Below are 16,363 nucleotides of genomic sequence, written 5' to 3' on the forward strand. Positions count from 1 at the left end.
GAGGTTTGACCCAGAAACGATGAGGTGGATGCCAGTGAAGTGCATGAGGAGCAAGAGGGACGACGTGAGTAACGGATCCCGGCGGATCGCATGTCAGGCCTCCCCTCTGGTTTCTCAGCCTCAGCACGTCATAAAACAGAGGAGGAGAAACACGACTGATTCCAGTCACTTTCAACTCCACTCTAAGACCTTTTTTTCAGCTTCAGTTGGCAGGTATTTATGGTTATTTATTGAGCCTCTATAGGGCGGCACAGTGGTGTCGTGGTTAGCACTGATGCCTCAAAGCAAGAAGGTTCTGGGTTTGAATCATAGACTGTATATAAAGATGTACGGCAGAACAGCTCCTCAAAAGTGAAGCCAAAGCAAGTAGAGCTCCCCCTGGTGGCTGTCTGCAGTATAGGTCATAAGCTCCACCTCCTCCATGTTAGTGGGCGGGGCTTGGGCTGAACTGAAACACTAAAATACAAGTCAAATACATTTTTTTCAAGGATGTTTTGAGTCATTTTAGGTAGTTAATGTAATGTTTATGCACGTGAAAGTGTCAGTGTTTTGGATAAGTTCCGTTTTAGTTAGTTATTTGACGTTATAGAAACAGGATGTGAAAAGTGTATAATCCAACATTTCCTTATAACTGGTGAAGGTAGAGCAGAGCGTAGCATTAATTAAACGACCGTACTGATCAGACTCTGGCTCCAAACTTGCCAGATGGCGCCGCCCGTATCCCTGGGAAAATAGCGCCAGTTTGGCCCAGTCTATGGTTCTAATCCATCAACCGACTGTCTCCTTTCTGTGTGGAGTTTGCATGTTCTCCCTGTGTCTGCGCGGGTTCTCTCCAGGTTCTCCAGCTTCCTCCCACCGTCCAAAGACATGCTGGTTAGGTTCATTGGTGATTCTAAATTGGCCGTAGGTGTGAGTGTCTCTCTGTGTTAGCCCTGTGATAGACTGGAGACCTGTCCAGGGTGTGACCTGAGAACGTTGCCTTGAACTTCTCTGATTGGCTGGATGGAAACCACATGCTTCTAAACCTCACTGAGACGCAATTTAAAATGTGTGCTGAAGTGACCAAATATGGTTCAAAACAGTTCATGCAACAAATGATTTTATCTAATCATTTGTCATCATTTCGTAGATTGGCGACAATCTTGACGTCATTTTGTTGCTTTTTTCAGATATAACTTTAGCAGAAGTCAAGTTATCCAACAATAACTGTAAAATCATTTCACATTAAGAGACCTGTTATTCTCATTCCAGATATAAACCAGCAGCGCATATAAGATTTTATTACACTGACTCACAACAGTAACTATATGCAGATGTAAAGGAAAACACAGCAGAAATAAAATATGTGATATAAATATGTGTATACTGCACACTGTATGTTTTGTCCATTAGCACAGACACCAGAGTCCAGAGGTGAGTCCAGAGCAGGTTTGAGTGTGTGTGGGATGGAGCTGTTATAGAACTGTGATGCTGTGAAACCTCTCTCCAGAGGTGGTGGTGGTGGGGTGGGGGCTATGATGATGTTGTGGGCTCTGAGCAGCCGGCGTCTTATTTGCAATATCCTGGACGTGAGTAGGTGAGGTGCCAATGGTCCTTTCACCACTCTCTGCACCGACCTCTTGTCTGGGGCAGCAACCAAACCAGACAGAAAGGCGGACGGTCAGTGTGCGACTCTGTGCTGCTTCTGTAGAAAGTGGTGAGGATGGGAGGTGGGGGAGAAATGTGCTCCCTGCATCCGGTGACAAATGTGTAAATGCAGCTGTGCTCGCTGTGGAGACCAGGTCAAACTGTCCGTTGCATGCCCCCAGGAACAGGGTGCTTTTCACAGATTGCACGCCTGTGTTATCGACTAAGAGTGCTGTGTGTGTGTGTGTGTGGACTGGGTTGGTTTCTGCAGCCCGGTACGATACATCTTTTTTGACGTTTAAGTTGTTAATATTACACCAGTCCATTCGTGGTTTCATTTCAGTAAAGATGTGAGATTTATCAGTACGGAAAGAGACACGATAATTAAAGTGAACCCATCAGTGTTGTGTGTTGTGCACCACCTTAATTTAGCATGTTAGTGTGCATTAGCGCTTGGCAGGTAAAGTAAACATGAAGTACAGATGAAGCTGAGGTCATTAGTTCTGCAGGTTTTTGGTCATAAATCAACTAATGGACTAATTTAGTTTAACCTGATGATGGATGGAAACAATTATTTTACTGATATGTTACTGCCCTGCTGGTGGCACTAGATGAAAATGCACAATTCACAACACATATTACAAATAAACCATCTGTCCATGTCCAAGTTTATGGTGGTGATTGTTTTGATTTTATCGAGATTCGAGATAGTGGACTGACTCACCAACATCGACATCCAGAGAACCATTCTGAGAACAGTATTGAATTAGAGTATTAGTGCCATATTTCCTTTATTATACAATTCTTATTTATATTTTTACAAAAAGTATAATTGCTCTTAAAGAAATGACTGGACTAGCTTATAAAATTTTTTAAAAACGCTCTCACACTTGTGTGTTACACCTCAGGTTTCCCTTGTTGTCTTCAACGGTGCTTTGCTGGCTGTCGGAGGGTCTGATGGCATCACCGATCTGAAAACAATAGAGGTTTACAGCCATGAAACCAACACGTGGAGGTAAGGCGACCAGCTTTGTAACATCGCTAACACTAAATAATGGTGTATTGTCCACCTAGTCCTTCAGTGACCTCCATCCTCATTCAAAACTCCTCTTAATAGGATCATTATGATGCCACTGCTATAGAAACCATCAACAACATACGGACACACAATAAAGCAGGACATTATGTCTCATATAGAGAGATGAATGTCATTACTGAAGCAAGAAACTCACTTAGAACAATTTAAAGCATCTCCTCTCACTCCCTGCAGCTGTGCACCAGCGCCACATACGTCAAATCCAGCAGAAGCATCAATGTCGACCCAATAAAATGATAAAAATATACATAAAAGATGTAAATATAATTAATTTTACTCACCAGAACTATAGAAACTATGTAGAGTTCTCCTCAGAGCCTGTCAACCAAGGGTAGCGCTCATAGTTGCTGACCTGAAAGTTTCCTGGCTGGGTCAGGCTAGCTAGCTCCAGGGTTGGGCGGCCTTTCCTCACAATATCCAGCTTTTCCTTCAAAGTCCGCCGTGAAAATGTCTTTCTAAGAAGATCTGCAACCAAATCAATAGCCTCTCCTCCTTCCAGCATCATGGGTTCAACAAACAGCTATCAAAACGTAGTGCAGCTAGCAACAGATGAACATGGACCGTTGGCTTCGCTTAAATGGAGTGTTTCTCTGAACATCTAATCAGAGGATGTGGAATTGCTGACGCTACCGTAGGCCACAGAGTACCACAGAATACCAACTTGAAATGTGATTGGTTAAAGGAACAGCGTCATTACAATGTGTTTCAAGCCTCAGCCGCCTGCAGTTTTAATTGTGAAGGCCCAGGCAGACACACGATGGCTGAAATATGATTGGATAAAAACTCTAATGCAAAGTTACACTGCCAGAAGAACCACAGCTGAGAGACAGACAATACATAACATGAAAAGGCTATTGGGAATAATTTAATTTAAAGATTAACGGGAAAATATTGAAATCTAAGTCAGTGATTTTGATAAAGTTTAGGCCAGAAGAGAAGGCTTTGCTGACCCTGGCGGAACCACCACTTCTAAATTCTTACTTCATCCATCAAATAATAACCCCAAGCTCTGACGTAGTTTAGTTTTGAGTTCCTACTAATGAAGTTTGCTGGAAACACAAAAGCCAGAGTGTCTGTGTCCTTTAAAACTGAAGCTATTAGCCAAATCCCTATTGTGCCAAATCAATTAGCCGTACAGAGCCACAAAGCTGAAATGTATTTACACTGAAAAAGCAGTTTATAGCTTTATAAAATATATATCTGAACTCAGCATTTTAACAAGACGAAGGGGTTACTTAGACAAGAGTGAGCGGAGTAATATTCATGCTTAATGGGAGTGCACACTTGTGAGGATGTTTCATTTATTTGCATTCGTGTTTAATGTGATTAACGCAGGGATTGGTGTTGATGCAAGACGTGAGCTTCAAAGTGAAGAAAAGGGATGAAAAGAAAAGTTTAAATGTACATCACAATATTTACATTATGCAAATGGCCGTCTATCTTTCCATCATGACATTCAAGCTCCAGACATTTTGTTGACAAATGCATATAGTCGTGTTGTGATTCATGCACCAAGCTCATGCAAAGCTCCTATATATTATATATCTATATGTATGCCTCGGGCTGCTGAGTGAATCTGTGTGCTTGGCTGTCTGAGCCTATTTCCCTCTCCATCTGTTTTTAGACACTTTGGAAGCATGAAGAGCAAGCATCCAGGAGGGAGAGTGGCCTTGCTGTGCTGAGGCTCGACAATGCTCGCATTATACGAACGCGACAGAAGCGTTGGAGAGGAGCAGCCTAATGGACGCAGGCTCCGGGACACACTGTGAAAATGGTTCAAGCAATAATGACGGAATAATTGGAAGGGTTCACTCCAAAAAAAAAAAAAAAAAGAGACGTAGCCGCATTAGTGGGGGCTGAAATGATATTAAATTAAAGCGCGTTGTCGCCTGCCGGGGCTGCCATTAGAAGTTTATGTCTGTAGATTATGAAATGGATCGACCTCTTTTAAGAGGGAGATGAATCAGGGGAGAAATGGATGGCAGGTTGTATTTCCAGCCATGAACAGGTGCATTTGTGTGTGTTTTTTTCTAAATAAATACAGAGATAATATAGTTCTGAGAGGAGCACACAAAGACAGGGTTTTAAGGGATTGTGCCACTTATAGATGCTTTAATTTAATGTTATCTTGTGACAGTGCTGATTAATTATTAAGGTGGAGTAAAGAAAGATTAAATGAAGGTTAGGATGATGTTTGGTTAAAGAAAGTTGAGGATTTGGATTGTTATTGGATTGTGAATTTATTGCAACAGTTGGAAGAGGGTTAAATGTGCACTGAATGCTTTAAAAGTTGCAACCTGTGGTGTTTTAAATAACAAAATGATGGAGTTCCCCACATTTTGTAAGCTCGTCTGGAGATCCGTGACGTTCCCATCCCGTAAATGACCCCACACGAGCGGGGACGGTAACCGAACCGACACATTTCTCCACTCGGCTCGCGTAAAGCATCCACCAGTAGGCAGGGCGAGAGAGGACGTATCAAGTGGCGCAGAAGGAAAATCTGTGGGAATCAAGAGACTCTGCGAGATCAGGCGAGTGAGTGAGTGAGATCTGACTGCTGGCATGGGAAAAGCGTAAGTGGCTGTGTGGGCTTTAAAACGATGACGCTCGGAGCTCTATCCCCCGGAGAATAATGGGCTGAAATGTGGAGAGGCTGAAGCAGGAGCGGGGAGCGCGCACACAGCACCGCACGGCTTTTTCCGGAGACACACACAGAGCCAGCGGTGTCTCCCACTCGTCCCTCTGGGCTCACAGAATGAATATTTTTTTCAATTTGAGGGGGACAATTGTGAGGCAAGTAGCAGAGGACAGACCTGTTCCAGGTATGTTTCAAGAGAGCGATCTGTGTAGCCTGTGCAGGGAGATATTATAAATAGAAGGGTTGCCAGCACTTTGCATGTGGTGTTGTTGGATGTTTGGAAATGATGAGACAAATGAATAAATAACTTGTTGTGGTGGAATTCAATGCAATGTTTTGTTTTTTCTTCTTCTTTTGGAAAACGTCCAGTCCCTGTTCTGGTGTGTTTATAGTGGAAATGGTTCATATTTTTTTTCTGCATTCAAAAGTAGTCTGCAAACTTGCACCGTCCGCCTCTTACCACCAGATGACTCCTGACTGATGAGGACGCTGGGTGCGTTCACTGGCACATCACAGCATCACAGATGAAACAAAATATATGAAAAAAAAAACAAAAACACCGTCATGCAACTTTAAGTCACAAATGGGTTGGGACAAAACCATAGCAACGCGGAATTACAGCATCTATTGTTAGGTCTATTCATTTCACTAAAAGCTTTTTTTATGGGAAGTTCCCTACCGGCAGCAAACGCATCAGCTGCCTCTGAATTATTTCAAGGTTGTCCTGCAGATGGCGAGGCGCCCGTGATGGGTGACTTAAGGTTGGGGAAATCAGCGCCACCTCCCGCTGCTCTGTCCCGGGGAGGGAGGGATGGCGAAGAAGATGCTGATGCTGACAGGAAAACACGGAACAACGCTTTCGCGTGATGTCCTTTCTCATTTCTGATGCGTAAAGCTGAAGAGAGCGTCAGGAGGAAGATGCCGTAAAGAAGCGGCACCTGCTGTGGTCTTTAGATCAGAGGCTGTGTGTGTGAGAGGAGCCGGGTCTGAGAGCTAATTTAAAAGAAGAAGTTGACGTCCATCCTCGTTCTTTCATTCCTTCCGCCAAGGAATGTAGGTCGTCAGCGGGAGGCAAACAAAGTTGTTGCTAAGCGACGCTGAAGCCTAATAGGTATCTAATCGCGCATTGATATTTAAATTGACAGGTGCGCGATTAATTCTTAATAGTTCCGGGGGGGCGTGTCAGCCAATCAGAGCTCAGAGGACCGGGACTCATTCCTCCGCGTGAACCTGCCTTCCAGGTACAGGTAGCTAACCAAGAGGCTAGCTTGTTGATTTAAATAACTCTAGCTTGTAGTTCTTATTAGAGTTTTTCTTCTGGTCGCTGGACTCGACTTCCCTCCCTTCCTCCTTTCCTCCCTCCCTCCTCTTCCTCTTGCTCCCCCCCCCGCCGTGTAATTGTCACTTTCCCATGATGACTGAGCTTTCACGGGGACTCGTTGAGGGCAAACACGGGCAGTGCTCCTGTGTGGACTGTGCGCGGAGGTTTTTGGTGCGTTTACGATGATGGGACCTCGGTCATAGCCGGGACCAGAGCCAGGTAAACAAAGTTAGCAGGAAGTCGCCTGAGCTACGGCGTGCTGCGGTGGGAACTTTGGGAACTCAACAGCTGGAGGTGGAGGTGCCCATTCTTAGCTTTACACACGTTGTGGTGCATAAATAATGTATTTCTGCACCACAGCGGTGACAAATAGAAGTAATATATGTGTAACTTTGAATTGACTTTGATATTTTTAAACATATTATGGCCTAATTTGACTCTTAGAGTGTTTTTGTTATGCTTTTTGCTGGTAGTTGGTGGTGCGTTCAAGTCCACAACTCAACAGCAAAACATGGAAATTTAAAACTCAACTTGAAATCTGGCTGTAGCTGAATAATTTATGATTTGTTTATTTAATATTTTTATCAAGTCTGCAGATGTGATGACTGTGTTCTTGAAACTAGCCCTCATTTAACCCTCGTGTTGTCTTCCCATGGACTGTGCAACTTATGTCCTACAGGCCTAAAGTATAATTCTGATTCTTTTTCAGCTAATTACTAATTATATATTGTGTACTTCCTCTGGGATGTCATGGGGCGTGGACAACATTTATCCAGACTCATAACTCGTCTTTTTTAAAATAGCTTACCCCATTTAACCAGTTTCCCCCTCTTTATCTCATTTCCATGTGCTATTTAAATCTGCTTTTATTTTTGTTTTATTCTTATATTGTTTTATGCGTTGTTTTGCAGTTTTATGTGTCATTGTTGTTATTTTTCTTATCATAAGTATTAATAGAAAACTTTTGAAGACATGTCAAATTTGACCCAAGAAGGTTAAATTGCTTTTTGCGTACCGAAAATGTCTGACGTCCACTTTTCCTAATGCTTCACGCTTTTGTTCTTCCTCTCACCCCGCTCCCTCTTATTTATCCAAAAGCCAATTTGATGTTTTCCCCTCTCTCTCTCTCTCTCTCGCCCCGTCTGCTTTCCTTGGTCACAGTCTTTGGTATTCCCTCCATTAAGTGGAGCCGGTCTCTAACCGGGAGCAACTCTGTTCCCTATTGTTGTGGTCACTTTATCTCATCCATTAAGTCATCTCTGAAAGGTTGCACACTCTGTGTTTTTTGTAGAGGGAGGGGGGTGTGGCGAGGGCTGGCATCACTTGCATTGGTGAACGTACAGCTATCGTCCTCAAAGCCGAAACGCCGAGGACACTGTGTTCTTCTGTATTCACCAGATTCGTTTCCTCTCCTCTCCTCTCCTCACTCCCCCCTCCTCTGTCTGCACTTCTTGGGTAGGGGATCTCACCGTTAATCAGGGAGATGGTGTCTCTGGATGCTATTAGTCCACTCAAGGCTGCCCACACAGCTCCGAGATGACAACTTATTGTTCCCCCTCTGGTTATTTTTGCAGGAAATCCAAGTAGGGATGCACAGATAAACCTTGTGAGCTAACATGTAAATACGTCTAGAAAGAAACCATAGCATAATCTAGATAAATGCATATCAATTTTCACTAGACGGAGCATGCATTCATGCACTCTGCTTACACTGAAGGTGTGGTAGAAACGTCTGTGTCCTACTTCTGAAATAATTTTCTTGCTACGAGGGCAGAAAATGGGTTTAACGCACTTTGATAAGGGGATCCCTCCCCACCGTGTTTGCTTAAATTAAACACAAGGGTGCCTTCTATGGTTAACGACTGATTCGCAACTTTATCAGAACACACACCATAAATAATAAAACAACATCAATAGGAGATGTGCGAGACTGTGCACACATTAATATTAAACCGTTGCCGGTTAAAGTGTGCCAGTGTAATCCCGCTCCGTTTTAAGAGCAGCATCAAGTCTGAGCTCTGAGTTTTTTAAGCAGCTGCGCAGGCAGCGGCTGTAATCTCATTACATCCTCCCCGAGTTTTTGAAGAGGTGCATTTTTTAATTAAGTGTGTTAAAACTCTCTCCCTGTCTTTCTCCTTCATGTTTTATTCTCGCCCGACACTCGAATCCCCGCAAGAGGCAGTCATGAGCCCTCCACGCCGATCATCGAGTTCCCATGGCGACAGGTAATTTCCCAAGGCACTTCATTGCACCACATGCGACTCTGGTGACACTAGTTTTGTGGCCAGTGTATGCACGCACACACACACGTGTTCTGTCATGTATAAGTGGGTTTTTACAAGTGTCCACACTGATGGTGGGAAAATGCGCCGCTTCTCTTTTTTTTATTTTGAATAATGCATGCTGTTGTAGATGTGCATTTTTATTTAGCTCAATTATACATGATGTTTTCAGAAATAGGTCGGTGGCGTTCAAACCATCAGCCTCACACCGTTATGCGTGACAGGTTTTGATTCAGAGAGGCAGGGTCCACTTTGAGCGTCTCTTTCACAAATCAGGCCGTTTGTGTTGGAGCTGTTTGCTCAGCTGCGTCGGCTGCGTGACAACGTACGCGGAGCAGCTCAGTAACTTGGCAGGGCTCTTTACTGTCGAATCATCGTCAGGCGTTCTCTCTGCCGTGTCCCCAGTGAATGCATTTCATGATTTCTTGGAATGGTTTTGGGCCTCGCTGTGAGTTTCCCTTGAACAACAATAGTGTACATTACAAGATTTGATTGCTCATAATACGACCACAAATTCAATCCTCCTTTTACCGGATTTTACATATCCTGCTGTAATTGCCAAGGTTTTTATTGATCAAAGTGCTGTCCTGTAAATATCCTGACACATACTGATGTCTGTGGTCATGTAGTGTCTATTGGAACACGGTCTATTTTAATTTAAATGATCCATATGTCTATCTGTGCTCTACACCAGTGGTTCCCAAACTTTCTCTGCTGGGCCCCCCTTTGGTACATAAGAACCCCCCCCCCACAGGTTTGCGTTTGTGTGGGAGCCTGTCAAAAACTTGTCCATCTCGTCCCTTATTGATTCATTCATTCCATCTGGAGGGTGACACGGGAATCAGTTGTCACTCCCATCCCATCCCGAGCCCACAAAAATACTCTCGTCATATCCCGATCACATGACTGCCCCCCAAAAAAAATCCTGTCCCGCAAAATCCCGAGAGAAAGACTCCTGTCCCGCTCCCTATGTTGTTGTCTGAAGTTGGGTGCATTTAATCTCCAGCTCCGTCCTCCGTCCCGCTCCCGTTGATTATTTGCTCTATCCCGTCCCTATCACGTTACCAACAGCGAAATTGACTCCCGTACTACCGTGACCGTGGGAGTCCCGAAAAATTGTCACCGTCTAATTCCATCCGCGCCCAGCGACCCCCCTAGGGGCTGCGCCCCACACTTTGGGAACCACTGCTCTACACATTCTGGTTGGGCGCTAACTGCGTTTCGTTGCTTTGTATTCAAACATGTGTAACGACAATAAAGCTGAATCTAATCTAAATCTTCCCGTCTACACTCACTTAAAGTACACTAGTGAAAAGGAATGCAATCTAATAAAACAGTTGTGCTCTAAATCCTCCTTCGTGACTGTTCTGACGTTTAAGTTGAAACATCGTCGGAAAGACAGACAGACAGACAGATACTTTATTTATCCTGTGGGAAATTCAGTGTCCAGTAGCTTCATCACATAGAAACCAATATGAAAGATATTTCATTCATTCATTCATCTTCTGTAACTACTTGTCCTCTGGAGGGTCGTGGGGGGGCTGGAGCCTTTCCCAGCTGTCAACGGGCGAGAGGCGGGGTTCACCCTGGACAGGCCGCCAGTCTATCACGGGGCTATGAAGGATATTTAAGTGTTATAAAGATATTTAATATGAGCAGGACGGAGGCAGCAGCCTGTCTCTGCCTGATTATGGCGTCCTGTAGAGGATGGTGGACATTGTTCATGATGGACCGGAGTTTGTTCAAGGTCCACTGATGTCAGGGACTCCAGCTCTGTCCCTCCTGCTGTATCAGATGTGTCCTTCTTCTTAGTGCTGCCTCCCCAGCACACCACAGCATAGAAGAGGACACTGGCTACGATAGTCTGGTAGAACATGTCCAGCAGCTTCCGGCAGATGGTAAACAACCGTGGCCTCCTGAGGAAATAGAGGCAGCTCTGACCTTTTTTGTACACTGAGTCTATGTTTAGCCGACTTGTTCATATTTAAATATGCAAAGATGACCCTGAGATCTAGCACAGGACTGTTATATGAGAATGCATGAAAATCTGCTTTCACTAGTGTACCTAATAAACTGGCAAGTGGATGTGACTTTCCAATAATCCCCCGTGTCTACAGACAACCCCGGGCATCTTATTGATGCATCGGCGGTCATCCTGAAGCGTCGTGTAGATGTGTCACTGTTGTTCTGTGGAAGGTATCGACGAGTGTTTTAACTGCTTCTCCTCTTCCTCGCCGTGCAGGCCCACCACTGAAACCCTGCAGAAAAACAACAGCAGCAACTCGGGCGTTATCCTGGACATCTCGGCTCTCAAGATGGCGGAGGTGGATACCGAGGTGCCTCCTCTTCCCCCCCGCTACCGCTTCAGGGACTTGCTGCTGGGGGACCAGACGTTTCAGAATGATGACAGGTAGCACAACGAGCACGGTTGATTTATGACTGGCTGCGCAGGGATACTCCTGAGGGGGCGGGGGGGGGGACATCCGTGTGTGTGTGTGTGTGTGTGTGTGTGTGTGTGTGTGTGTGTGTGTGTGTGTGTGTGTGTGTGTGTTTGTGTTTGCGTGCAAATATCTAATATGTTCAAATCTCCCTGGAAAATTGAAACGCAAAAGGAGATACTTTATTTTTTGAGTGTGTAATTCACACCGCTTTCCTCCAAGCCGCCTCATCTATCTCTATTTTACTGACGTTGTTCCTACATTTCCCAGAATGACTTATTCTCATAACAGCCCCTTAAGATGTGTCAGCCGTTGGCTTCCCGTGTAGGCGGGTGGAGCAATAGAAATAGAAGCAGAGGCATAAGAGGTTTTGGAGTGAAGTCTTGCCACTTGCGCAGACCTGGTGGCTGGATCGCACTGTGGGCTACTTGTACGACGGCAGAGAAACTGGCATCTCGACCGGTTAATGATGAATTTGATTCTGTGTCATTTGTTTTTCAGTCAAAAGTTGTATTTATAAGAAAGGATTTGACCAAAATAGATGCTGTATTAATCCATCTTTCCATCAAAATAAGAAAACCACACACACATAAAGTAGTTTCAAGGTCTGCTTTCATAAGAGTTTCGACAAGATTTGGGGATTTGTCTCAGGACGTAGCTGGTTTCAGGATACGTAATCCTATTTTGTTTAAGTGAGCGTCAAATACCCCTTTCTTTTTGCCCTCGACTGCACTCTAGCGACTGCAGTCACTCGAGCGCTGGAGTGTTTGGGAGTCCTGAGTGTTCAATTATGGCTGCGGTTGTAGAGGCCGACCAACAGATGCTGTTTGTTGCCCAAGAGGAAAGGAATTACCCTCGGCCTCGGCTGAGTGCTGCGGAGCTCTCCGTGGTGCTGAAACGAAGCCATCTTGCTTGGGGATCAGGAGTCTCTTGAATATTGACTTGCAAAAGAAAAACTGGAGAGCCTTGTCAGAAAGTTTCACATCTAAATCTAACACGGAGATTTATTTGAGCTCGGGTTATGCTTTTAAGCTGCTGTAGTGCATTGATATTGGCAGGCGACTGCAGCCTGAGGGTGTTTAACATATCGAACGTGGTTGCTTTGTAAGTCTTTTGCCTTAAGGAGCGACGTTGGCAAGCTCTGTTGACACAAAGAGGCAGTGGTTAAACTGACCACTTGTTTTGTTTTATCTCTCCGTTCAGAGGCTGTAGTTGCCGTTTGTCTTCTGTGAGGTTTCCAAACGGGATCGTGTTCACAATGCAACCTGTAAACACTGACACGCCTATTGCACGGAGGGGTTTGTGTCTAAAACAGTGCGGCTGATTTTTATCAGCGTTTAAATCTAACACAGAGCACACATGCACGTTATCTCTCCAATGCAGGATTTCAGTCGTCGTCAGCAGCAGCAGCAGTGTTTTCACTAAAGAGTCGATAACCTTCAGTGGAAGGCTTTTGTGTCACGTGATTAGCTCACCGATCCGTATCCGTGCATGGATGGAAGCTGAGTATCGCGGCGTCTTGCTTTCAATTAAAATTACAGAGAAAAGTACTTGTAACATCCTCTCTCTTCCTCTTCTTTCTTCTTGTGTTATTGGCCAGTGTCTCTGGCAGTCCCCTGGCACTAAATAGTTGTCATTATGTTTTGTATCAAGGCCAGGGCTTCATCTACACATGACATTTAGAGCAGACTTACAGTGTTTGACCCAGTGATCTCAAATACGGCTGCTTATTGCTTTGCATCCTTTACTGCCTGCAGGTTTTGAGCATGGTGGACATGTTTCTATTTTCTGTGTACTATCACATGCTCTGACTACTCTGTTGTTTTTAAATGTGCTTGACATTGACATAAAACATAAATGATTTGAGCCAGAGATGAGATGGACAATGCAGTATATATATATATATATATATATGTGCAGACCTTGAGTGTGTCTGTCGGGACGGCCTGGGTTTGCTCTTTGTGGTTTTATGTTTGCATTTGAAAGTGTGTGTGCGGTCCCCTGTGAATCGGATCATTGGTCACTATTCAATTGCAAAGGATAATTGGAGCTTGTTGCCGGGCTACCGTCGCATGTATGGCTGAGCTTGTGTGTATGTGTGTGTGTGTGTGTGTTTGCATCCACTTATACGCAGGTATGTCAGAGAAACGTATAATTCACAGGTTCGGCCATGAGCAGTTCAGGAGCCTTTTCTATTTTTTTCTGCAAAGCAAATAACGGCTGTAAGCTCTGGAGTGTGATACACACAGACACATCTATGCACAACGTGTGTGTGTGTGTGTGTGTTAGGAAATTAATATAAATGCAAAGAGAGGCACCATTACTGAGTCATTTCTGGGCTTTGGGGCCGCTCTATTTCGTGTCTCGTGATCTTCTGCACACTCCTGGCTGTTGATTGTTTCCTCTGCTGATACGTTTTTGTTGAGTACGAAGCCTGAAAACACATTAACCCAGAAAGGATGGGTGTGATTTAGTGAAAGGTCCTTCATTGCTGTGCGTGTAATTTACAATTCCAATATTGTGATACAATAGGTTTCATGGAAAATCAATCGAGAAAGCGCCTGCAGACAAGATAACTGGACATCAGTGTTGTAGTCCATCAAACTAAACGCCTATAACCAATCGATGTTTTTGACATAATAAAAAAAAACATCCCATCAACACCCCCACAGGTACGCATCTGGTCGTTAACAGACTCTAGTCATGCGAGGTTCAGAAGGGTGACACCCACAGACGAGTCTATTTAAACCCCAACTCCTCCACCAGTCCTTTAGAACTGAAGACGCTGCTGTGATGAAACGTCTTCAAGAAACTCTTGACTCTTGTTTCAGCGTTCCTGGATGACTGAGAACCTTTCACAGACATATCCCAAACATATCTGAGGGATAAGCTTTAGTGGAATGACACAGACGTCATCTAGACAACGACACGGCTAATTTGTGCCACGTCGTTATGTCTCCGCAGTTCTCTGCAGAACCTAGAAAGCAACAGAATCTTTCTTTGCGCCTACGTGAACTCATCGACCGTCAGTGTCGTCGTGTTTCCTGTGTCTGCGTGAACATGAGAGCTTGTCGACGCGCGGCGCTCCCCTCAGTATTAAGCCCTTCTGTGCTGTCAAGAGTGAGCGTGTCCTTGTCATTTCCGTTCATCTTTCTGTGTTTGTGGTGTGGATGTGGGCGTTCAGTAGGAGAAGGATGGGGGAGGATGGAGGAGGAGGGGGGAGGAGAAGGGGGGTCTCCCTCCTGAGCTGTCATTATCTCCAGGGTGGAGTGTCAGAGGGGGCATAATGACGACTCGGCTGTGTGGGCGCTGCAGAGGAGCAATCGCACTCAAGCAATGGGTCTGACAAGTAGTGGGTCTGTGTGAGCATCGTGTGTGCAGGTGTGTTTCTGTGGGCACAGCGACACCTGGGAGAGTGTGTGTGGGCTTATTTCTCAGTGTGTCTGCCAGCGGATAGGAGTGAAGGGGGGGAGGAGGGGGTAACCTCACTTAAAGTCAGAAATAGAAACAAGCCACCAACTACCTGTACATGCTGACAGGGGTTGAAAACTGAGGCAGCAGCAGCGAGGAAATTGCATCTATCTTTCTTCTTTGTTTATTTTTTTTTCTGTCCTCTAATTAAGACCGGATGCTGATGAGAGTAATGTCGACAGAGCGGTGTTAATTGGTCACTAAATCAACTCCTAACACCTCCTCGTGAGTCAAACGGTGTCACTTAGAAGGACGATCCAGATAATCTGACAGGGATCATTCGGTCCATTCCAGAGTTTCCCCACATCAGTTTCTCTGTTTAGAACTTTGACGTGTTTCCTCCTGACAGTCTGGTAAATCCAGTGTCGTGTTTTGAAGTCGAGTCCGTTCTGTAGACCCAGACAGATCCTGCACAGCCCAGAATCCATCCTGAAGACAGTAACCGTGCACTGATGCTGGCAGCAGCTGTTTGTTTGTTTGCACATATTTTTGTGGAAGGGAATGCTGCAGGCTGTTTGACGCCTGGTTAATTTCCATCTGACTGAGTTTAACAGGCAGAACGAACACAAAGACTCAGGAAAAGTAGCATCAGTTAGATCTAAAGAGACCAAAGTACCAAAAGAGAAAGGATGTACACTTACATTTACACTAAATAAAATGATCTGATGAGATAAGAGGCGTTAATTAAGACGTTACAGCGGCAGGGAACGACAGTGCAAAATGCAAAAAATAGAATAATACAAGAGAAACTAGACAGTAAATATGTTAAGATACAAAAAATATTTACATACTGCATCAGGTTTAGTAGCTAAAACAAGGTCCCACACTCTAATATTTCCTTGGATCTCCTTTACCTTTGATTACAGCATTCATTCATTGTATCATTGTTTCTATAATCTTCTCCAGTGTCACCAGATTTATTTCCATCCAGTGTTGCTTTCATTTTCAGATCTTGTATTGATGATGGGAGAGTCTGACCACTGCACAAAGCCTTCTCCAGCACATCCCAAAGATTCTCAATGGGGTTAAGGTCTGGACTCTGTGGTGGCCAATCCATGTGTGAAAATGATGTCTCATGCTCCCTGAACCACTCTTTCACAATCTGAGCCCCATGAATCCTGACATTGTCATCTTGGAATATGATCCATTGATGGAATAACCTGGTCATTCAGTATATTCAGGTAGTCAGCTGACCTCATTCTTTGGACACATAATGTTGCTGAACCTAGACCTGAGCAACTGCAGCAACCCCAGATCATAGCACTGCCCCCACAGGCTTGTACAGTAGACACTAGGCATGATGGGTGCATCACTTCATCTGCCTCTCTTCTTACCCTGATGCCCCCATCACTCTGGAACAGGGTAAATCTGGACTCATCAGACCACATGACCTTCTTCCATTGCTCCAGAGTCCAATCTTTATGCTCCCTAGCAAACTGAAGCTTTTTTTTCCCAGTTAGCCTCACTGATTAGTGGTTTTCTTAAGGCTAC

The 16,363-nt window shown here is 44.6% G+C and overlaps 1 protein-coding gene across 1 annotated transcript in view; it reads left to right on the forward strand.

Annotated features, from left to right (window-relative positions):
* Positions 1–5,189: 5,189 nt before the first annotated feature.
* The window catches only part of kcnt1b (potassium sodium-activated channel subfamily T member 1b), a 74,764-nt gene continuing 63,590 nt past the window's right edge, over positions 5,190–16,363 (forward strand). The window contains exons 1-3 of the mRNA XM_084551403.1: positions 5,190–5,544; positions 8,858–8,906; positions 11,206–11,373. Coding sequence (XP_084407529.1) covers positions 5,478–5,544; positions 8,858–8,906; positions 11,206–11,373 — 284 coding nt within the window. The 5' untranslated portion in view covers positions 5,190–5,477. The remainder of the gene's footprint in view (positions 5,545–8,857; positions 8,907–11,205; positions 11,374–16,363) is intronic.

This window comes from Chelon labrosus, assembly GCF_963514085.1.
Source record: "Chelon labrosus genome assembly, chromosome: 9".
NCBI lineage: Eukaryota > Metazoa > Chordata > Actinopteri > Mugiliformes > Mugilidae > Chelon > Chelon labrosus.